The sequence below is a fragment of the Anomaloglossus baeobatrachus genome, chromosome 2 (genome assembly GCF_048569485.1).
Source record: "Anomaloglossus baeobatrachus isolate aAnoBae1 chromosome 2, aAnoBae1.hap1, whole genome shotgun sequence".
Classification (NCBI taxonomy): Eukaryota; Metazoa; Chordata; class Amphibia; order Anura; family Aromobatidae; genus Anomaloglossus; species Anomaloglossus baeobatrachus.
The window spans coordinates 138677598-138701959 of record NC_134354.1 but is presented as its reverse complement, the minus strand read 5'-3'; the positions used below and the strand labels follow the sequence as shown (position 1 = coordinate 138701959).

The 24362-nt window shown below is 48.3% G+C and overlaps 1 protein-coding gene across 2 annotated transcripts in view; it reads right to left on the bottom strand.

Moving 5' to 3' along the window:
* Positions 1-22491, bottom strand: part of ABHD11 (abhydrolase domain containing 11) — an 82407-nt gene extending 59916 nt beyond the window's left edge. For both annotated transcript variants that reach the window (XM_075335386.1, XM_075335385.1), the window contains exons 1-2: positions 22303-22491; positions 3869-4004 (exon numbers count right to left, since the gene is read on the bottom strand). In XM_075335386.1, coding sequence (XP_075191501.1) covers positions 3869-4004; positions 22303-22427 — 261 coding nt within the window. In that variant the 5' untranslated portion in view covers positions 22428-22491. The remainder of the gene's footprint in view (positions 1-3868; positions 4005-22302) is intronic.
* Between the last annotated feature and the right edge of the window lie 1871 nt (positions 22492-24362).

The window sequence follows — 24362 nt, the reverse complement described above, 5'->3', positions numbered from 1 at the left end:
CATGCGCACGTCTCATACACAATCTACATAGATTGTGCTGGGGGCGCAGGTCGCATGCATTTACGCTGCGGTGCAATACGCAGCCTAAATGCATGAAATTCGGCAACGTGCGCATGAGCCCTTAGACATGCCGATATGGTCCCATCAATGCATCTCAATGATATTTTTAGACTATATTGAAGTAATTTAGCACTCATGTACAGGTCTATTTATACAGGACTATAAAAAGTGGTGGGGACCAAAACATCACTAATACAATCATTCTGTCCCTGTACAGCATCATATTATCAACAGCACATTGTCTGTTTACTTGGGGCAATGTGCTGCCGATAACAATGATTATTTGGATTGTATAACTGGTGCAATAACCCTATGCAAAAGTGTATTACTCGCTCATCTGGTAATCACCGCCATGTTTACATGGGCCGGTATGTGGGAACCAGCTCGTTCAAGGATTATCTAGGCACAATAATGCTGCAGCAAGGGTTCTTAAACACACTATCCTGATAGTCATCAAATTAAAGGGAACCTGTCAGGTGCAATATGTACCCAGCACCACGAGAAGTCCTGGGTGTATATTGCTAATCCCTGCCTAACAGTCCCTGTATACACTAGCATAGATGAAAAGATCATTAGAAAAAGTATTTCTAAAGATCCTTCATAATATGCTAATGAGGCCAGCTACTAATCGCAAAGGCGTTAGTTCCTTTGGCTAGTAGTCCCCCTTAGGGTATGTGCGCACTAGGCGTTTTTTTCACGCTGCGTTTTTATGTGCGTTTTTGTCTCAAAAAACGCACCCACGGCTAAAAAACGCGACAAAAACGCATGCGTTTTTGCCGCGATTTGGTGCGTTTTTTGCTGCGTTTTTGCTCACTGCGTTTTTAATCAGTGCACAATGCCATTAAAGATTGTTGATGAAAAAAAAAAAAAAAAAAAAAAAAAAAAAAGGTCTGATGTCATTTCCTTCTTCAAAATGTTCATTGTATGCAGGAGAGCAGACAGCTGCAGAACTAGTGTATGCAGGAGAGCAGACAGCAGCTGCAGAACTATAAGGCTCAGCATCCTCCATTCACTAGTGTATGCAGGAGAGCAGACAGCAGCTGCAGAACTACAAGGCTCAGCATCCTCCATCCAGGACTGTATGCAGTTTCTTGCCCAAAAAGAAAAAAAAAATGACATGGGCTTCGCCATATTTTTGTATGCTAGCCGGGTACAGCAGGCAGGTACGGGCTGCCCCCAACCCCCAGCTGCCTATTTGTACCCGGCTGGGAACCAAAAATATAGAGAAGCCCTTTTTTTTTTTAATTATTTCATGAATTTCATGAAATAATTAAAAAAAAAAAATGACGTGAGCTTCGCCTAATTTTGGTGTCCAGCCGGGTACAACTAGGCAGCTGGGGATTGGAATCCACAGTGCAGAGTGCCCATGCTTTCTGGGCACCCCCACTGCGAATTGCAGTCCGCAGCCACCCCAGAAAATGGCGCTTTCATAGAAGCGCCATCTTCTGGCGCTGTATCCAACTCTTCCAGCTGCCCTGATGCCGGGTGGCTAGCTGGGTAATAATGGAGTTAGGGCTAGCTGTATATTATCAGCTAGCCCTAAGCCAGAAATTCATGGTGTCACGCCAATATTAGACATGGCCACCATGAATTTCTAGTAATGATAAAAAAAAAAAAACACAACACACAGAAAAATATTTTTATTAGAAATAAAACACAACACAATTAGTGACTCCATCTTTATTGAAATAAAGAACCCCCCCCCCGCAGTAATCCTGGGTCAGGGTCCCGCGCCGTCCAATCCGGATCCAATATCATCTGATCGGTTTGCTGGAAGGCAAAGCGATCAGATGATGTGTCAGGTTAAACTACGTGAATCACATCACACAGCAGCTGATTGTATAATCGGCTTTTATACAATCAGCTGATGCATCAGTAGAAAAAAAAAAATAATACTCACTTATGTGCTGTGCTGATTACCGGCAGCTCCTGCAGCGATTGATTGGACACGAGTCTGATCCTGTCCGATCGCTGCAGGAGCTGCCGGTAATCAGCTGATGAAGTCCCCTGACGGCAGGATCAGCTGATAGCCGGCCGGGCGCGAAAAAGCCGGCGAGACTACGATCAGCTGATGCGTCAGGTGACTGCATCAGGTGATCCACCGCCAGGTCCTGCAAGCAAGGTCCTGCCCCGGGGAGACTGCACACAGCCAGAGCGGCGGTACCGAGACAGGGGCTGGGAGCGGGCATGGCACCGGGACCCTGCAGACAGGTGAGTATATATGACATTTTTTTTTTCTACTGTTCACTTTTGTTTTCGCCGCTGCCTCCACCTCCCGCCCAGATGCCGCACGGAGCTGACATGCACAGGACGGGAGGTGGACGCAGCGGTGACGGTACCGGGAGGATTCATGCTTCTGTGTTTACCAACAGAAGGAATCCTCTTCCTGTACACGTCACTTTACTGCCCACCCATTGCGTTTATAGCTGCGTTTTTAGTCATAGAAAGGCGGCTATATGCGTTTTTCATTGCGTTGTTGAACATCTCATTGAACTCAATGGGTGAAAAATGCAGTGAAAAACGCAGAAATAATTGACATGCTGCATTTTTGTGGTCACCACAAAAACGCAGCTACAAAAAAACGCTGTGTGCGGACAGCACTTATGAAAACCCATAGACATTGCTGGGGAAGCAATGTCACTGCGTTTTCAGCACAAAAACGCGGTAAAAAACGCCGCTAAAACGCGGCAAAAACGCCTAGTGCGCACAAGGCCTTAGCGTGTGCGAACATGCTAATGAATGCGCAGAGTCAGAGGCATGGTCGCACTCACCTCTGCTGTTACTGCGATCCGATGCTGGAGTTTGGCTCAGTGTGCATGAACCCCAGGCTTCTGGTCATGCGCACTATCAAGCTGGGTGTACGTGTCCCGGCTTCAAACTGGTGTAGTGTGCATGACTGGAAGTGCCCAGCGTTTATATAGTGCGTACTGCCCAGCGTTTTGAGGCAATGCAATGGACATGGGTACGTGCGTCACTGCCAATGATGACGCTGGGCAGTAGGCATTGAATAACACGTTAGCATGCCCCTGTAGGAGTGCTAACATGCTAAGAGGCTGGAATGAGCGCAGGAACTAATGCTCCTGGAACTAGTCACCGCGCTCATTAGCATATCATAAAGGATCTTTAAAAATACTTTTTCTAGAGATCTCTTTATCTATGCTACTAGATACAGGGACTGTTAGGCAGCGATTAGCAATATGCGCCTAGCGCTGCTCCTGGTTGTAGGTGCTTATTGCACCTGACAGGTTCCCTTTAAACAGTTTTGATGAGAACAGAAAGGACGGGTAAGTGGAAGTCAAAGGCCCATTCTTCTGATCACAGTGGACAGCCCACTACCACAGGTTTCCGGCAGTGGTTGACTCCTTCTCACCATCGATGCCCTGCCACGTGTACAATGTGTATAGGGGGGACTTCAGCGGTAATAGATATAAAAAGGTGTATGGACACCCTAATTTTCAGTTATGGCATTAAAAAAAACAACAACAAAAAAAAACAAAAACACAAGACAATCATAAAACCTTAGATTTGGGTTTTCTATGCAGTGATTGTTAGCAGTGTGCCATTCTTGGGCTATGTTACTGCAGTGCAAAAACAACAGATCACCATAAATTTGCTTGTAAAAATGCGTGGAATTTTAAAACAATATATCCATAGCGTAAAGTGACAAGAGCTGTGGGTCTGAGATCCATATCATGTCAATTTATGCTGTGGATGCAGGTGAGAATTTAATTCTCCAATTCTTCATTTTAGAGCTGACATATGAGACTGGCCTTCTGGAGACGCTGATGCCAACGTGACAAGCACGTACCTTTCTACCGGTCCGGCGCACCAAAGCTCGAGCAATAGACTGAAAGTTTGATTTACTTCCAAACAATCCATGAAGCAAGACCAGGGGGGGTCCGGGCACCTTCCCCTCATAGACGTCATAGGACAAAGGGACAATGCTGCAAAATAGAAAAGAAAAAAACAGACACAATTGTTAAATAGGATTCATGAGAAAATATTTAAAATCTATAAGCCAGAAAAAAGGAATTGGATTTTAGAGAAGGTTGAAAGTTAAGTAGAAAACCCCCACAAATTTACTGGAGTAAATTTAAATTTACTGGAGTTTGTCTCCTTTACTGGAGAGACAATTTGAATATTTCCCAGAGGGGCATTGCAGCTATAAGTCCCTTACCTGGCAGCCAGACTGGCTTGCAAAGTCTCCTTAAGGAGAATAGTGTTCCCCCGTGGTCCACAAATTTACATCAGTCTACACTGTGCTCCTCTAGATAAATGTCCTCCACTTAAAAGATTTGCATAGCTTGAACATCAAAAACCTTACCAATATCTAGGGGAGCCTTTGGAGGGACAACAGGAACAAAACTAGTGAATCTCTTAGGCCGGGGCCACACGGGGGACTAATGCGATCTTCGCATGACACCCGGGTCATGCTGACAGAACAGCGGGAGCCGAGTGTCATGCGAGTGTCACTGCGACTGAGGTCCGATCGAACCAGAGCTGAGGAGTGCAGGGCTGGCGCTGAGGAGGGAGAGCCGGCGCTGAGGAGGGGACGGAGGGATTTATCTCCTTCTCTCCTCCGTTGCCGGCTATTGCCATTCTCGCTCTGTACTTGCATTACACCGGTGTACCGCAAGTGCAGTGCGATTTTTCTCTTGCCCCATAGACTTAAATGGGTGCGAGAGAAAAAAGGATCGCATTACAGTCGCAACATGCTGCGATTGTTTTCTCGGTTCGATTAGGGCTGAGAAAATAATCGCTCATGGGTGCTGGCACATAGGCTAATATTGGTCAGAGTGGAATGCGAGTTCCAGAGTTTTATTGCATTCCACTTGCTCCAATTTTCATGCCGTGTGGCTTAGGCCTTAAGGGTGCTTTACACACTGCGACATCGCTAGCGATCTCGTTAGCGATGTGACATGCCAGATCGCAGATGCGATCTGCCGAGATCGCAGATGCGATCTGCGGAGATCGCACATGGGTCGTTTTGTAGCGCCGGTCACATCTGCGTTCTGGCGTGTCACATCGCTAACAAGATCGCTAGCGATGTCGCAGTGTGTAAAGCACCCTTTAGTCAAAGTGTCCCTATGACACATCAAAAAGGTGGGAGTTACCCAGACATAACATTACCTGATAAGGCCCCCATACACATTAAAGCTGGCCAAACCTGCGGATATCGACGGGATTGACCAACAGTGTAACATAGGGACAAAGCAAATTAAGCCATTGGATATAAATTGACACCAATTTATTAATACAGCTTTAAAAAGTTCTATGTACATTAAAACATCTTGCATCAAGGAAAAAAAATGATGCGATTTGGACACATACAGTGCATTGAAAAAGTATTCAAACTAGAGTTGAGCGGGTACCTAACTATTCATACTCGCTATACTCATAACGAGTACTGTCTAATACTCACGTATTCATTCCAAATAGCGTGTGCAGTGCAAGTCAATGAGGAAAACTCCCAAAGTAAGGAGTAATCTGCTGAATGCCATACAATTCGTGCGAGTAGCAAATAGTGCGGCATTCGGGTTACTCGTTACATTGCGACTTTTCCCCATTGTCTTGCATTGCACACGCTATTCATAATGAATATGCGAGTATTAGACAGTACTCGTTATGAGTATAGCAAGTATGAATAGTTATGTACCCGCTCAACTCTAGTTCAAACCCCATGAACTTTTCCACATAGCACTCAAACCTATGTATTTTATTGGGAACGTATATGATATGCCAACGCCAAGTAGTGATATTTGTGAAGTGTAAAGGAAAGAATACCTGGTGTTACGGAGGGTTGGTGGTTTGAACTCAAAATAATAAAGTCCAAACGCAACCCGGGGTGCACTGTGCGGACAGGATATGCCGCTGCTAGAGGACAGAGAAAACACAACAACTTCAAGTAAAAGTATTCAAATTGTCTCTCCAGTAAAGGAGACAAACTCTAGCACAGCGCCACCTATTGGAAGTAGCGATCCTAAAAGTCACAAGTGGATTTTCGACAATCCTTTGCAATATGACTCAGGATATATAAGCCAGATCAGAATCCCAATTTGCAGACACGGTGTTTCGGGGTGCTTGCCCCTCGTCAGTGCAAAGTATGGGGGTGTCTGATGTGTTCAGTCACAGAGGAGTGTAGAGAAACCAGCAGAAACCCGTGAAGACCTCATGGAGGTTATGCAAATTGGAGGGTGCTCGCTGTACCCTATGTTAGCCTCACAGAGGTTACGCCAACCCAATATCTAAGGTGGAGTGTATGGTCACAGAGCATATAACAGGATTATGTGACCCATTTAACATGTGGAGTAGCCCTCACACAGATCTGGGTCACAATGAGCACAGTACCTTCCTAGGTAGCCTGACTAGGGCGTGGAGTGACCTCACACAGTCCCAAGCTACGGCATACACGGCGCCTGCCTGCCTAAGTGGCCTGCCTAGGGTGTGGAGTTGCCCTCTCACAGAACCCAGGCCACTATGTGCACAGCACCTTTCTGAGCAGCCTGTCTAGGTAGTGGAGCAGCCTCAAAGAGACCCAGGCTACAATGGTAATGGCTACAGAACATGTGAGCAGTGTAACTAACTGATCGCTAAGATAATGAGCGCTACAGGGTGCAATAACAGCATGCTGTCAGTCACCCACACTCTCCAAAGTTAAATTATCTCTGCGCACATGGCAGCACCATCGGGCGGTTTAAATAAGGTTAGCTCTGCCCTAAATACCACGCCCAGTTTGTGACGTCACCGGTGGACCAATCCGGTGGCTTCACATCAGCAGCCGTGCTGCTGTCACACCACCAATCAGGTGCCACCACGTCACAGACATGTGCACTAGACTGATTCTAGGACTTATGCGGGTGTCACACGAGGCGATCTATCGTGCGATAGGTCGTCAGGGTCACGGTTTTCGTGAGGCACATCTGGCTTAGTTGTCGTCCCGTGTGACACCTACGAGAGATCGCAAATCGGTGAAAAATCGTGTATTGTGTACTCGTCGTTTATTTTTAAAAAATTGTTTATTTTACTTTGCGCCGGTTGTTCATCGTACCCGGGGTAGCACACATCGCACTGTGTGACACCCCAGGAACGATGAACACCGCTTACCTGCATCCCGCGGTTCCCGTCGGCTATGCGGAAGGAAGAAGATGGGCGGGATGTTTACGTCCTGCTCATCTCCGCCCCTCCGCTTCTATTGGCCGGCCGCTGTGTGACGTCGCTGTGACGCCGAACGTCCCACCCCCTTCAGGAAGTGGATGTTCGCCGCCCACAGCGACGTCGCTCAGCACGTAAGTACGTGTGGCGGGGGTTAAACGACTTTGTGCGACACGGGCAGCTATTTGCCTGTGACGCACAAATGACGGGGGTGGGTACAATCGCACATGCGATCACACGATAGATCGCATCGTGTGACGCCCGCATTAGTCTCAGAGCGTGAACATGCTGTCCGGCAATGTGCAGTGGTCACCTTCTTGAGCATAGCTTCAGAACCAGAAATAAACTGCACGTCATGCAAGCACCGTGGACGATGTCCATGCTGAGCAGCAGAACCAGCCGCTGGCCTGGAATGGGAGACCAAGCACCTGGAGACACCTGGATCCATTCTGTGCTGGAGGGGAACTGTGATGTGTAACACATGGTTTTCTAAATATTTTAAAACTAGAAATCTGAAAATTGTGATGTACATTTGTATTCAGTCTCCTGTAGTCTGGTAGCCCTAAATATAATCCTGAGTGACTGATTGTCTCCCGAAGTCACCTAATTAGTAAATTGAGTAATTTATTCTCTGTATAATTACAGCTGTTCTGTGAAGGCCTCAGAGGTTTTTTTGACAACATTATGGATCAAACAGCACCATGAAAAAAAGGAACACACCAGACAGGCCAGGGATAAAGTTGTGGAAAAAGAGTAAAGCAGGGTAAGGTTATAAAAAAATTACCCAAGCTCTGAACATCTCATTGAGCACTGTTCAATCCAAAAATTGAAGAACGAATATGGCACAATTGGAAACTTACCAAGATATGGCTGTCCACCTAAAGTGATATCCCAAGCAAAAAGAGCACTAATTAGAGTAGCAGCCAAGAGGCCCATGGTCATGCTGGAAAAGCTGCAGAGATCCACAGATTAGGTAGAATAATCTCTCCACAAGACAACTATTAGGCTATGTGCGCACTAGAAAAGTGATTTTTCTCAAGAAAATTTCTTGAGAAACTTCTGGGAGTTGAAGATTACCGCACTTCCGTTAAAAAAAACGCACCAAAACCGCGGGAAAAACGCATGCGTTTTTGCCACGGTTTTTCCGCAGGTTGGTCCCTGCATTTTTTTATGCTGTAACTGCAATAAATAATATAGATAATATATAGATATTCGATAGATAGATAGACAGATAATGGATAGAGGGAAAGATGGATAGATGAATAGATAGATAGATAGATAGATAATAGATGAGAAAGACATATATAATGTCCCACCTCCCTGCATATTCTAAGTTGGCACCCTTTAGTGACTTTCATGTGGCACTAAAGGGTGCTTAGCCTTGTATTTAGCCAAAAAATAAATAATTAAAAAAAAAAACCACGTGGGGTCCCCCCTATCTTTTGTAGCCAGCTAGGTAGGGTAAAGCAGATGGCTGCAGCTTGCAGACCACAGCTGGCAGCTTTACCTTGGCTGGTAATCCAAAACAGAGGGCACCCCACGCTGTTATTTTACATTAAATAAATAATTTAAAACAAAAAACGTGGGGTCCCCCCCAAATTGGATCACCGGCCGAGGTAAAGCGGACAGCTGTGGTCTGGTATTCTCAGACTAGGGAGGTCCACTGTTATTGGACACTCCCCAGCCTAAAATTAGCAGGCCACAGCCGCCCCAGAAGTGGCGCATCCATTAGTCGTGCCAATCCTGGCGCTTTGCCCCAACTCATCCCGTTGCCCTGGTGCGGTGGCAAACGGGGTAATATATGGGGTTGATGCCAGATGAGTAATGTCACCTGGCATCAAGCCCTGGGGTTAGTGATGTCAAGCGTCTATCAGATACCTGACATCACCAACCCAGTCAGTAAGAAATAAAAAAATAGACAACAAAAAAAGTTTTATTTTAAAAAACACTCCCCAAAATATTCCCTCTTTCACCAATTTATTGAAAAGAACAATCAATTCCAGGTCCGGCGTAATCCAATAAGGGGGTCCCATGACGATCCATACCATAGTCACTGTCCCAGTCAATGAAGATCAAAATGTTCCCCATTGGCTGGGAGAGCAGTGCAGTGACCTGAGCTAACATCAATAGGTCAGCCCAGGTCACTGCAGGGGATAACGAGCGCTGCCATCAGGAGGTTAAATGAGATCATTACCTGCAGTGACGATAATAATAATAATAATAATCTTTATTTCTATAGCGCCAACATATTCCGCAGCGCTTTACAATTCAGGAGGATCCTATACAAACAAGTAACAGTTATAGAAAATACAATATTTAAAGGGAAAAAAGACAACCCTGCTCGTGAGAGCTTACAATCTACAATGAGATGGGGAGGGGGACAAAGTACAAGTGCTTATTTACAATGACAATCCAGCCATCTCAAGAAAATGGGGGATAGATAATGGCTTCCTGGATTAGTTGGCCAGAGCCTTGAGATGCATTTGGGTGCCATTGAGTTTGACTTGGGGTAAGTTTCTGAGATGTTGGAGGGATTAGGTGAAATTAGTTTGGCTAGGGATTGTGATAGGCCACCCTAAAAAGATGCGTTTTTAGGGTGCGTCTGAAGCTGAGTAAGATGTGATTCGTCCTAACTTCTTGGGGTAGAGCGTTCCAGAGGTTTGGTGCAGCTCGGAAGAAGTCTTGGATTCGGGAGTGGGAGGTTCGAATTAGTGTGGATGTTAGTCGAAAGTCATATGCAGAGCGTAGAGAACGGGTGGGGGTGATAGACAGAGAGGAGGGTGGAGATGTAGGGGGGTGCCGCATTGTGGAGAGCTTTGTGGGTGAGAACAAGCAGTTTGAATTGGATCCTGTGATATATGGGCAGCCAGTGCAATGACTGGTACAGAGCAGACGATCTCCTGCTCTGCTGACGTCAGCACTGTCACTGACTTCTATGTCCGCCGCGTTCTCAGCAGTATCGCGAGAGCCCGTGACATCAGCGCTAGTCACAGTCTCGGGCCGCCCACGAGACGGGCATAGAAGGCAGTGACAGCGCTGACGTCAGCAGAGCAGGAGATCGTCACAGCAGGTAATGATCTCATCTAACCTGACAGCAGCGCTCGTCATCCCTGCGGCTGCCAGCACTGCAGCGTGAGAAGCTGCTGATACTGCGGGCAGACACTGACACACTGCAGTACAGGCAGCCGCGGGGCTGGAGCGGGACACAGACTGCACGGGCACCCGACAGAGGTTACACGGAAGTGCTTCCGTGTGGCGTCCAGGGAGTGTGACGTGTGTGTTTACTCTGCTCCGCTTCCTCTTCCTGCCATAATGACATCACTTCCCTGCAAAATGCAGGCAGTGATGAACATTACCGCAGGTAAACCGCGGCTATACCGCACATCATTTGCTACCTGCGGTATACCCGCGGTATTTCGCGATTACATTACAGTGAACGGAGTGAAATACCGCAGGTACCTGCGGAAAAGAAGTGACATGCACATTTTGTCAAGAAATTCTGCAGAAAGAATTTTCTTGAGAAAAAAAACGCAGTGTGCGCACAGCTATTTTTTTCCCATAGGTTTTGCTGGGCAATGTCTGCAGAAAGATTACAAACACTTCTCAAGAAATTTCTGCAGCAAAACCGTGGGTAAAAATGAAGTGTGCGCACAAGGCCTTAGTCATATACTCCACAAAACTGACCTTTATGGAAGAGTGGCAAGTAGAAAGCCATTTTTGAAAGCAAGCCATAATAAGTCCTGTTTGTGACTCGCTCAAGGGCTTTGGGGTACTCGGTCCCGGGCCGTACTGGGACAGTTCACATGGGTGGCCGTTACCCAGTTCCGTTACCCTGGGGAGGGGAGGGGGGGCGCTTGAAAGGGGGTTATATACAGGGGAGAAATAATAAAGTTTTTGTCGTGGCGCCACCTGTGGTGCGCGGCCAGGTAGGGGGCCACCGCTGCAGGGTTCTTCTCACCGGGAGGCTATGTTGTTTGCAGCCAAAATAGAGTCACTCCCCACAGGCGGAGTGGTTGCCCCGAGAGGATGGCCAGCTAGCTGATAGTGGGCCGTGGGCTCCGGAACGCCAGATGGCGTTGCCGGTAAATAATGGAAATGAAGCAAGAGCTCCGGTTCAGGTGTTTACACACTGGTTAGGAGACTGCCCAGGATCGTACTGGTTCACTGCTGGTAAGTCTCTGGTTAGCCGGTGCAAGTTTCAGGTGGTTGCCGGTGTCAGTGTAAATGTACTGTTTGTCCTCGCTGTCCAGTGATCAGCAGAAGGAACCTGGGCTGAGCTCCTGCTCACAAGCCCCAGGATCCACAATGGAAAGATAAGCTGTTTCCCCCCCCCAGCACTGGTGCTCTCCTGCACCCAGTCTGGACTCATGGGACGTCCCTGCAGAAAGCTCCTTATGTGTCATGGCTACCTCCTCTTATACTCCATGTGGCACCTGCCCCCAAGCGGATGTCCTGGTGACTGGGAAGTCTAATGCTACTGGATGGCGAACTCTCCCTGTCCACCCCAGTCCACTCCCCCCTGTGTGGAAGGCACCTAACTGCATGTGTAATGTGTCTGGTGTGAGCACTGGCAGACCACCTGTCACTTACCCCAGATAGATAATGCTCCTTAACTCAGTTGCAGTACCCTGTAGCGGCCAGAGCCTCAGGGGCGCTACACTTGCAGTTTGCAAAAAAGAGTGGACACAGCTAGCATGTGACAGAAGGTGCTCTGGTCAGATGAAACCAAAGTAAACCTTTTTAAGTTAAATGCAAAACGCTGTGTGTCGGGAAACGAAACGAATACTGCACATCACTCTGAAAACACCATCCCCACCATCAAACATGGTGGTGGCAGCTTCATGGTGTGGGGATCTTTTTTTTCCAGTAGGGACAGGTAAGCTGGTCAGAGTTGATGGGAAGATAAATGTAACTAAACAAAGGGCAATCCTGGAGATAAACCTGTTAGAGGCTGCAAAAGACTTGAGACTGGGGCATAGGTTCACCTTTCAGCAGGACAACGAACCTAAACATACTGTCAGAGGTAGGCTATGTGCGCACAGTGCGTTTTTCGCGGCGTTTTTCGGGTGCGTTTTTGGCCTCAAAACTGCAGGACTTTGCTTCCCCAGCAAAGTCTATGAGTTTTCATTTTTGCTGTCCGCACACATCTGGTTTTTTTCAGCTGCGTTTTTGTGGTGCCACAAAAACGCAGCATGTCAATTATTCCCGCGTTTTTCACTGCGCTTTTCATCCATTGAGTTCAATGGGATGTTGAAAGACGCAATGAGAAACGCAAATAGCTGCGTTTTGGTGCGTTTCTAAGACCAAAAACGCAGCTATAAACGCAGGAGGTGGGTAGTAAAGTGACGTGTACAGGAAGAGGATTCCTTCTGTCAGTATATACAGAAGCGTGAATCCTCCCGGTACCGTCACCGTCGCGTCCACCTCCCGTCCTGTGCATGTATGCTGCCGTGCGGCGCCATGTCTGGGCGGGAGGTGGAAGCGGCTGCGAAAACAAAAGTTAACAGTAGAAAAAAAAAAGTTATACTCACCTGTCTGCAGCCTCCCGGTGCCATGCCCGCTCCCATCTCCTCTCACGGTATCGCCACCCCCGCTCCAGCTGTGTGCAGACGGCTGGGAAACCTCCGATGGATGCAGGACCTGGCGATGGATCACCTGATGCAGTCACCTGACGCATCAGGTGATCGTAAGTATCGCGGTGACGCGGGCACCCGGCCGGTATCAGCGGATGCGTCAGGAGACTTCATCCCTGATTACCGGCAGCTGCTGCAGCGATCGGACAGGATCAGACTCCCGCCCCATCGCTGCAGGAGCTGCCGGTAATCAGCACATAAGTGAGTATTATTTATTTTTTTTTTTTTGCACCGATGCATCAGCTGATTGTATAATTGGCTTTTATACAATCAGGTGATGTGTGATGGGATTCAGGCACTTGATCCTGACACATCATCTGATGTGTTTTATTTCTAATAAAAATATTTTTCTGTGTGTTGTGTTTTTTTTTTTATCCTTACTAGAAATTCATGGTGGCCATGTCTAATATTGGCGTGACACCATTATTACCCGGCGACCCACCCGGCATCAGGGCAGCTGGAAGAGTTGGATACAGCGCCAGAAGATGGCGCTTCTATGAAAGCGCCATTTTCTGGGGTGGCTGCGGGACTGCAATTCACAGCGGGGGTGCCCAGAAAGCATGGGCACCCTGCACTGTGGATTCCAATCCCCAGCTGCCTAGTTGTACCCGGCTGGACTCAAAAATTGGGCGAAGCTCACGTCATTTTTTTTTTAAAATTATTTCATGAAATTCATGAAATAATTTAAAAAAAAAGGGCTTCCCTATATTTTTGGTTCCCAGCCGGGTACAAATAGGCAGCTGGGGGTTGGGGGCAGCCCGTACCTGCCTGCTGTACCCGGCTAGCATACAAAAATATGGCGAAGCCCACGTCATTTTTTTTGTTTGGGGGGGCAAAGAAATCCTGCATACAGTCCTGGAAGGAGGATGCTGAGCCTTGTAGTTCGACAGCTGCTGTCTGCTCTCCTGCATACACTATTGGATGGAGTATGCTGAGCCTTGTAGTTCTGCAGCTGTCTGCTCTTCTGCATACACTAGTGGAGAATGAAGAACACATTGAAGAAGGAAATGACATCAGACCTTTTTTTTTTGTTCACTGATAAAAAATGCATAAGGACGCAGTGAGCAAAAACGCAGCAAAAAAACGCACCAAATCGCGGCAAAACGCGTGCCTTTTTTTGCCACGTTTTTTCGACGCAGGTGCGTTTTTGTGCGTTTTTAGTGGCCAAAAACGCAGCGTCAAAAAAACGCAGTGTGTGCACATAGCCGTAAACTGGAATGGTTTAGATCAAAATGCATTCATGTGTGAGAGGTTGCCCAAGTCCTGAGGTACAAGGTGAATAAATGCAGCAAATGCTCTGCTTACAGAGTGCAAACCTACAGAGTGAAAACCTCTTGTACCGTATTAATATCAGCACAAAAATAAGGGGTTTCCATGGTTGATCAGCTGCATGGAAGACTTACATCACCAAGCACAATGACCGGCTTCAGATAGAGTGGTGTAAAACTACTGCCATTGGACTCTGTAGGGTGATGAACCTCCCTTCTCTATCTGACATTCTGATGGATGAGTCTAAGGCTATGTGCGCACTAGAAATATGAAGTTTCTCAAGAAAATTTCTTGAGAAACTTCTGCCAGTGAAAGATTTCCAGACCTGCGGAAAAATCCGCACCAAATCCGCATGCGTTTTTGCCGCGGATTTACCGCAGGTTTGTCCCTGCAATAAATAATAAAGATAATCGATAGACAGATAATGGATAGAGGGAAAGATGGATAGATGAATAGATGAATAGATAGATAGATAGAGGGATAGATAGATAGATGAATAGATAGATAGAGGGATAGATAGATAGATAGATAGATGAATAGATAGATAGAGGGATAGATGGATAGATAGATAGATAAAGGGATAGATAGATAGATAGATAGATAGATAGATGAGAAAAACCTATATAATGTTCCACCTCCCTGCATTTTCTAAGCTGGCACCCTTTAGTGACTTTCATGTGGCACTAAAGGGTGCTTAGCCTTGTATTTAGCCATAAAATAAATAATTAAAAAAAAAACGACGTGAGGTCCCCCCATCTTTTGTAGCCAGCTAGGGTAAAGCAGACGGCTGCAGCCTGCAGACCACCGCTGGCAGCTTCACCTTGGCTGATAATCCAAAACAGTGGGCACCCCACGCTGTTATTTTAAATTATATAAATAATTTAAAACAAAAAACGTGCGGTCCCCCCCATATTGGATCACCAGCCAAGGTAAAGCGGACAGCTGGGGTCTGATATTCTCAGACTAGGGAGGTCCACTGTTATTGGACACTCCCCAGCCTAAAAATAGCAGGCCGCAGCCGCCCCAGAAGTGGCGCATCCATTAGATGCGCCAATCCTGGCGCTTTGCCCCAGCTCATCCCGCGCCCTGGTGCGTTGGCAAACGGGGTAATATATGGGGTTGATGCCAGATGTGTAATGTCACCTGGCATCAAGCCCTGGGGTTGGTGAGGTCAGGCGTCTATCAGATACCCGACATCACCAACCCAGTCAGTAATAATTAAAAAATAGACAACAAAAAAAGTTTTATTTGAAAAAACACTCCCCAAAACATTCCCTCTTTAACCAATTTATTGAAAAGAGCACAATCAATTCCACGTCCGGCGTAATCCAATAAGGGGGGGGGGGCACGGCGATCCATACCATAGTCGCTGTCCCAGTCAATGAAGAACAGAATGTTCCCCATTGGCTGGGAGAGCAATGCAGTGACCTGAGCTAACATCAATAGGTCAGCTCAGGTCACTGCAGGGGATGACAAGCGCTGCCATCAGGAGCATAGATGAGATCATTACCTTCTGTGATCATCTCCTGTACTGCTGACGTCAGCGCTGTCACTGACTTCTATGCCCGCCGCGTTGTCAGACGTATCGCGAGAGCCCGTGACGTCACCGCTAGTGACAGTCTCGGGCCGCTCGCGAGACGGGCATAGACAGCAGTGACAGCGCTGACGTCAGGAGGCAGGAGATTGTCACAGGAGGTAATGATCTCACCTCCTGACAGCAGCGATCGTCATCTCCGCGGCTCCCAGCACTGCAGGGTGTCAGTGTCTGCCTGCGCTGCCGCGTGACAGGCTGCTGACACTGCGGGCAGACACTGACACCCTGCAGTGCAGTGTCAGTGTCTGCCTGTGTCAGTGTCTGCCTGCGCTGCAGCGTGACAGGCTGCTGACACTGCGGGCAGACACTGACACCCTGCAGTGCAGGCAGCCGCGAGGCCGGAGCAGGACACAGACTGCACGGGCACCTGGAGGTCGCACGGAAGTGCTTCTGTGCGGCGTCCAGGGAGTGCGACGTCTGTGTTTACTCTGCTCCGCTTCCTCTTCCTGGCATAATGATATCGCTTCCTGCAAAACCGCAGGCAGCGATGAGCATTACCGCAGGTAATTCGCGGCTATTCCGGTGGTATACCGCACATCATTGCTACCTGCGGAATACCCCCGGAATACCGCAGGTACCTGCGGAAATTAATGGACATGCACATTTTCTCAAGAAAGTTTCTCGAGAAAATTTTCTCAAGAAATTTTCTTGAGAAAAATCCGCACAGTGCGCACAACTATTTTTTTTTCTCATTGAATTTCATGGGAAATGTCTGCACAAAGATTGCAGACATTTCTCAAGAAATTTCCGGGGCAAATCCGCGGGTAAATCCGCGGCAAAAACGCACTAGTGCGCACATAGCCTAAGTTTGCTGAATGCCAAGAGGGCGTTATCTGCCTGACTGCTCGGTGCCAACTGTGAAGATGAGGGCACGCTCACACGAGCGTATAAATCGAACGAGTGCAATGCGAGAAAATAAATCATTACACTCAGACCAGTGTTAGTCAATGAGGGAGAGCAGTTGGTCAGCTTTTCTCGCATCTGGATGCGACAAAAAGCCACAACATGCTGTGATTGTATCCAGAAAATGTCTGAGACTCGCCAATACAAGTCTATGGGTGCGAGAAAAAAAACTGACGTCACTTGGACCATCATAGTGACGTCTGTTTTTATGGATACACTTCTATCATGTAGCAGAGAACACTGTGAATGCTCCTGTGCATGACTGTAAATCACTAATAGCTGCTGAGAATAAAACGGATTGCACAGGGTTGACAAGTGAGAACAAAATCGTCCTACTGTCCTGGACGAGAATGGGACCGTTTTTTCATATGTTTGTGTGAGTCCAGCCTGAGAGCGGGGCTGTTGTCAATGGTCAGCCTTTATTTCAGTGAAGATACATGTAATGCTTCCAACTTTGTGGGAACAGTTTGGGGAAGACCCTTTTCTGTTTCAGGATGACTAAGCCCCAGTGCACAAAGCAAAACCCTTAAGGCTATGTGCCCACGCTGCGGATTTGCCGCGGATTTCCCGAAAATCTGCAGCAGCGGCACTTCCAAGCCATTTCAATGGCATTTTGGAAATGCTGTGTCCATGCTGCGGATTTTTCCGCTGCGGATTTGCCGCGGATTTTGATCCGGAAAAATCTGCAGCATGTCAATTGTTTGTTGCAGATTTGGTGCGGATTTTGGGTATAGAATGGGGAAAAAAAAAAAAAAATCCGCATCAAAATCCGCGGCAAATCCGCGGTAAATCCGCGGCAAATCCGCGGGTGCGGATTTGCCGCGAAAGTCGCGGATTTTCATGCAGAAAAATCCGCAGGTACATTCTACCGTGGACACATAGCCTTAAGGAGCTGTCCAGTCTTGGAGTTAAAGTCTGCAGTCACTTTATGTAAGGCCTCCATCACACATCTGTCTCTGATATGTGTGATGCCCGTTTTTATACGTACCGGAGACACGGACACACGTAGACCCATTAAAAGCAATGGCTCTACGTACACGTCCTTGTTTTCAGAAGGACATGTCCGTTTTCTGCCAGCAGCATGGGTGTCACACGGACCGCACACTATATCAGTGTGACATGTACCAGAGAAAACAGAGGTCACATAAAAATAAAGAATTTTTATACTTACTTGCTTCCGACGCTACTGTCTCTGCTCATTATGCTCATTGCATATTTACTGCACTCAGTGCGGACCTGGAAGCAACAGCAGCTTCGGAGACAGGTAAGTATACCAGCTCATGCTGTCCGTGAGCTATCTGGACAACACACGTAGAACACATACACCTACACCATGGACAGTGAAATACGTGTGTTTAATGCAGATATGTGAAGGAGGCCTAATGGCAGATATGTGAATCCTTACAAGACGCACAGTCACGATCCTCTTGGAGTGGGCTAGTGTGTGACTGCACGTGTGCATTTGCATATTTCCGGCCACATTCTGACTAGACGTGTCTGACCTAGCTGAATACACTTGTACTTAGTGAGGCTCTGCACATCTAGTCGGCATGTGACCGCATGTATGTAAATCAAATACTTGCAGTCATAAGCTCGCCCGCTCCCAGAGGATCCTGACAGTGTGCACTGTTTTGCATTTGGCAGTTTGGTGTGGAAGACCCTGACTGGCCGCAGAGTCCTGACCCCCTCCGACACATTTAAGATGAACTAGAATAGAGATTATGAGCCTGACCCCCTCATCTAACATCTGCTCTGACCTCACAAATGCTCTTCTGGATGACTGGCCAAACATAACCACAGACATATCCAGAATGTTACAGCAAGTCTTCCCAGAAGAGTGGAGGTGGTTACATATTAAAGGGAACTTGTCATCGGATTTGGGGCCTATAAGCTGTGGCCACCACCAGTGAACTCTTATATACAGCATGTTAGAAAGCCGTATATAAGAGCCCAGGCCGCTGTGTAGAATGTAAAAATCACTTTAGAATACTTACCTAAACGGTCATGTGACACCCTGGCAAAACCAGGTAGTCACAAATAGACCCCCGCATAACACCTTCCGTCACTAGGAAACACACAGCCAACCAGAAACCCTAGTCACCCCCCATTAGGGAAAGACAGACATACCAGTGGGCGTGACCAGGCGGTTGGGACACGCCCACCCAGGGGTCCACACAGCCCAGGGTGGGAAAACAAAGCAGATTAGTCTGAAGTTGGAGAGGAGTGTGGGCTGGAGCTAAGTGTAGCTCCAGCAGGAAAGTTCAAGTTGAACGGTACCAGGGTAGGAGCCCTGGTGCCACTGGCTAGGAGGCAGACGGTGGTCTCCATCAGCAAGAGACGAGAAGACGGCTCGGCAGAACCGAGGTGGACCGGGACAGGGTTGTAGCCCGCCGGTACCGACACGGGGAACCGACCCGGAAACCGTAGCACAAAGGGGGGTACTCGGACCCTGAAGCCAGAACCGGAACCGAGCGGACTGGTTAATTCACCGATTGACGCCAGGACTAGAGGTCCTGTCCCACCCAAAGTCCCTCATAGAAGACAACAGCCCACCGATAGGGATAAGAGGTCACCGCCAGGGCCCATAGATCCCACGGGCCAGCGTCTGCGGGCACGGCTCCTTAGGCCACATCCAGCCGTTAGCAGACTCCTGAGTTTCACGCTAGGAAGTCCACCTTCCACAAAATAGTGCAGAGAAAAGGATAGAGACCACCAGCCGGGTGGGGGACCCGAATGCAAACTGCCGCGGCATCGGCCATCATCACCTTGGTTTGTAAGAGACTTGTGTGGTTTATTAACTGTGAGTACATAAACACCTCCTGCGGTCGCTATCTCCTGCGCGGAGTCACCAGGTCCCGGGGCCACCATCCCTGCCCACGGAGGGGTTGACAACTGGCTTCACAACATCTTCCCCGGGTGCCCGGCAGCAGTGGTGTCCACTTCGCCACACACCGTGGGTGGCATCACAAACTTACTACGGCCTAGCCCGTACATCTATGTTCTCCCATTTGTTCGGCGTGTCCACGAGACCCCCCGGATCCGGAGACCCTCGAGCCACTACCCCAGCGGGCCCAGACCCGAGCGGCGCCGGCTGCTGGCACGGGGGCGGCACAGTCACTGCCGTGGAGTTGGGTCAGATGGGTGTCTCCAATCTCCGGTGCGTGCCGCCACCTCATCTCTCGGCCATCTTTGTCCTCTTTCTTCTGAAGCCTGGGTGCATGACGTGTCCTACGTTATCCACACTCGCCGGCATTGAGGTCCTGCGCAGGCGCACTTTTATCTGCCCTGAGCAATACAGAACAAAGTATTGTAGTGCGAATGAGCGGGACCTCAATGCCGGCGAGTGTGTATGACATAGGACGCGTCATACACACAGGCGTCAGGAGGACAAAGATGGCTGAAAGAGGAGGTGCGGAACACGGAGAACGGAGATACCCATGTGACCAAACTCCACCGCAGCGACCGGTTTAGGTAAGTATTATACAGTGATTTTTCCGTTCTACACAGCGACCTGGGCTCTTATATACAGTATTCTTACATGCTGTATATAAGGCTACATGCGCACGCTGCTTCTTTTTCGTGTTCACAAACTGCAGCCAAAACTGCAGCCAAAACTGCAGCCAAAACTGCACCTTGTCAGAGAGAGCCTGGAAATGTCACAAAAAATGTAGGTGCATTTTTGGTGCATTTTTGCTGCTTTTTTGGTGCGTTTTTGGCTGCAGTTTTGTCAACAATTGTTTCATGTATTTTTCAGTTCAAACAAGCCATAAAGCTTGTTGAATTGGAAAAAAAAAAAATTAGAAATAAATAAATAATTAAAAAAAACGGCGTGCGGTCCCCCCCAATTTTAATGCCAGCCAGATAAAGCCATACGGCTGAAGGCTGGTATTCTCAGGATGGGGAGCCCCACGTTATGGGGAGCCCCCCAGCCTAACAATATCAGTCAGCAGCCGCCCAGAATTGCCGCATACATTAGATGCGACAGTTCTGGGGCTGTACCCGGCTCTTCCCGATTTACCCTGGTGCGTTGGCAAATCGGGGTAATAAGGAGTTATTGGCAGCCCATAGCTGCCAATAAGTCCTAGATTAATCATGTCAGGCGTCTATGAGACACCTTCCATGATTAATCTGTAAATTACAGTAAATAAACACACACCAGAAAAAATCCTTTATTAGAAATAAAAAACACAAACACATTCCCTCATTACCAATTTATTAACCCCGACAAAGCCCTCCTTGTCCGGCGTAATCCAGCATGCTCCAGCGTCGCATCCAGCAGTGCTGCATGGAGGTGACCGGAGAAGCAGCAGACACCGCCGCTCCGGTCACCTCCATGCACCTAATGAAGACAATAGCGCGATCAGCTGAGCTGTCACCGAGGTTACCCACTGTCACTGGATCCAGCGGTGGCCGCGAGTAACCTCTGACAGCTCAGCTGATCGCGCTACAGCGTGGAGCCGGCGGCAGGAGCGTGGAGCCAGCGGCAGGAGCGTGGAGCCGGCGGCAGGAGCGTGGAGCCGCAGGAGCGTGGAGCCGGCAGGAGCGTGGAGCCGGCCGGAGCGTGGAGCCGGCCGGCGGCAGGAGCGTGGAGCCGGCCGGCGGCAGGAGCGTGGAGCCGGCCGCCGGCAGGAGCGTGGAGCCGGCCGGCGGCAGGAGCGTGGAGCCCGGGACTGTCAGCGGCGGCGGCGGTGAGAGGGGTCCATCATCTCCCCTGTGCGGGGACCGCGGTACTTCGGGGAACACGGGGAGGACGGGACTATCAGCGGCGGCGGCAGCAGCAAGAGGGAAAAATCAATGTTTTCAGCTGCCAATGTCCATCCCCCTCTCGCTGCCGCTGCTGATAGTCCCCGTCCTCCACATCATCTCCCCTGGGGACAGCGGTACTTCGGGGAACACGTGGAGGACGGGATGGGACCACTTGCCTGACCTCACTTCCTGACAAATCACCTGCGTTTTTGCTAGCAAAAACGCAGGTAAAAGGCAGGTAAAATGCACCACTTTTGATTAGCATGCATTTTTCCTGCGTTTTTGATGCCCTCATTGATTTCAATGGGTGACAAATGTTGACAAAAACGCAGGAAGAATGAACATGCTGCATTTTTTTTGTCACAAACTTTTGACAAAAAAAACGCTGACAAATAAACTGCAATGTGCGCATGACAAATCTGACTTCTCATAGACTTTGCTGGGAAGTCAGATGTCAGAAAGTTCTGCTGACAAAACTGCAGCCAAAAAAGCAGCAAAAAAGCAGGAAAAAAAGCAGCGTGCGCATGTAGCCAAGAGCTCACTGGTGGTGGCTGCAGCTTATAGGGCCCAAAACTGCGGACAGGTTCCCTTTAATGTCTATGGATGCAGAATGGGGGGAGGCTACGCGTATACTGTACAGGGGGCTGCTGCGCTCCACCATCCAGTATAGAGAATCAGGCACTTGTACAATGATTGGTGCCAGATCCACCAGACATAGGCGCTGGCAGCTCTGTATAACTGATGGTAACAGCGCAGTGTAGACAGGGCGCACCGCAGTGTCGGGGCCCGTACACGTGTTCTCCGCTCAACACAGGATGACAGTACATCACACAGCCCGGCAGGGGGCGCGCACACCTAGGTGAAGATTCTCTGTTATAAGTGCAAGCGACAGGGATCACTACTACGCGCACACCGGCCCACGTAGTGACGTCATCACGCACTCACCCGTCATGGCAGCTTTTACGGTGTGTTAGAAATGAAGGTCTGGCTGCAGCGCCCAGTGCGAGTCTTGTTAGAAGTCCCCAGGTCTGGCTGCCCCCGGCACACACGTGAGACGCCAGCAGCGCCATCTGTGAGTCTCCGGAGGCCGGTGACAGCGCACGGACAGAGGGCAGATCCGGAGTCTACAGCGGTGATAGGCAGAGTAGGCGGAGCTTCGCTTGTGTCACATGATCGTGCCGGTAGCGAGCCCCTGGAGCCATGTTTGGTACTGGCAGATCCAGAGGCAGCTGAGCGCATGTGCAGGAGAGCTAGGCCTGCTGGGAGAACGGGAATACAGTACCACATGCGCAGCTTTGAAAGGCAGTATCCGTAGCTCAGCACCTTGCTATTATGTTAACTAATAAGCCAGGCACAGGATTATGCCATACATACAACACTAGTATACCTGACTGTGCTAACCTGACGCTGAAACACCTTCAGGGGGTCTCAGGATAGAGGGGTCCGGCAATTGGTGATACAGTAATGGCACATCTTAAAGGGATTGTCTTCTGATTTTTTTTTATTTTAAAGCCAGGACATAAAGTATAACTGTACAGGCCCATGCTGATGCCCACCATTCCTGACACTGGGAGGGTTCCCTACACTTCCTTTCGGTAGGGATGGGCTTGTGACCAGTGTGTCACCACTGCAGTCAATCACGTCCTTATAACAATGGCAGCATGGACTTTGGACATCCTGTTGTGGGTGTACAGACCTGTGACCTCTCATACCCTCCCTTGCATGAAGAGGAAGCTCAGAGACTGGCGGGGGCCTTGGGGAACGTCAGGAGCGGGCAGGAATATACCTTTATGGTAGCTATACACGTCTCGTAGCTGTTAGTCCACCAACAGCTAAGCCTCCCGTCTCTGCCATTCACAAATGTTAGGTGTCACCACTACATTTCTTCTAGAGGCCTCGATCAGCAGCAATCTGACCCTGTCCAGCGCACAGTATGCTTATCTACCATCTGCAGCTCCTTATAGGGGTTTATTAGAAGGCATTAATACCCAAAACGGAGGTTCCCTTATCCCGTATGCCTCCAGGACACTTAGTGCAGGGATGAGGGGGGTAAAATCTTCTGTAATCAATATGTCTTCCCTTCCAGGGACACTGAATGAGAAAAGCTGTATCCAATGAGGAAAGCTGAGCACACGCATACAAGTGACTATCAGTATATGGGCATCCCCGGATAATGGGCATATCGGGAATAGGGGATCTGACATATTGAATCCTATGGGACACGAGCGGCATCCAATGGTGTTTGTGTCCCCTTTCGCCATAAGAACAACCATGCATGTTCTTTAGTGATGAGTGAGTCCTACCATGCTCAGATGCTCGTAACAAGCAGAGGGATGCTCAGACGGGTGCAACTCGCGTACTGAGTATAATGGAAGCCAATGGGGAACTCGAGCATTTTTCCAGAAGCTCTGTTGGGAGTACATACCTTTTTTTCTTTCTTTTGATTCTGATTTTTGAGGGTCAAAAATAAACAGCAAATCCTAAATTGGCATTTTTTTCTTACGTCATTGTCTACTTTTCACCGTGCAGTAAAAGTGATAAGGCAACTTTATTTTTCTTGCCTGTATGATTACAGCAATGCCAAGAGTATGCTTTTTTTTTTTTTTTACCTAGAACTTACTATTTTTGCACTCTAAAAACATAAAAATGTATTTGTTTTTTATCAGCATGTTCTGAGAGCTTTAAGTTTTTTTTCTTTTATTGGCATCACACAATCACAAGGTGCTGATGAGGATAAAAAAGGAACCCCCTCACTGAAATAACCCTCTAGATCAGGGGTGGGCAATTCATTTTCCCATGGGGCCGCATGAGAAATTGGGATGGTTTTAGAGGGCCAGACTAATATAATTAACTTGGTTCTACCCAATACTGTATATAGTATATATACTATCCCTTCATAAACGAACTGTAAGTTAAATGATACAAAGATTCAATGAAAATGTGGAGGACCTAATTACATCATTATTTAATGAGATGATGAACTTTAATGAACTTGTGATTGTTCA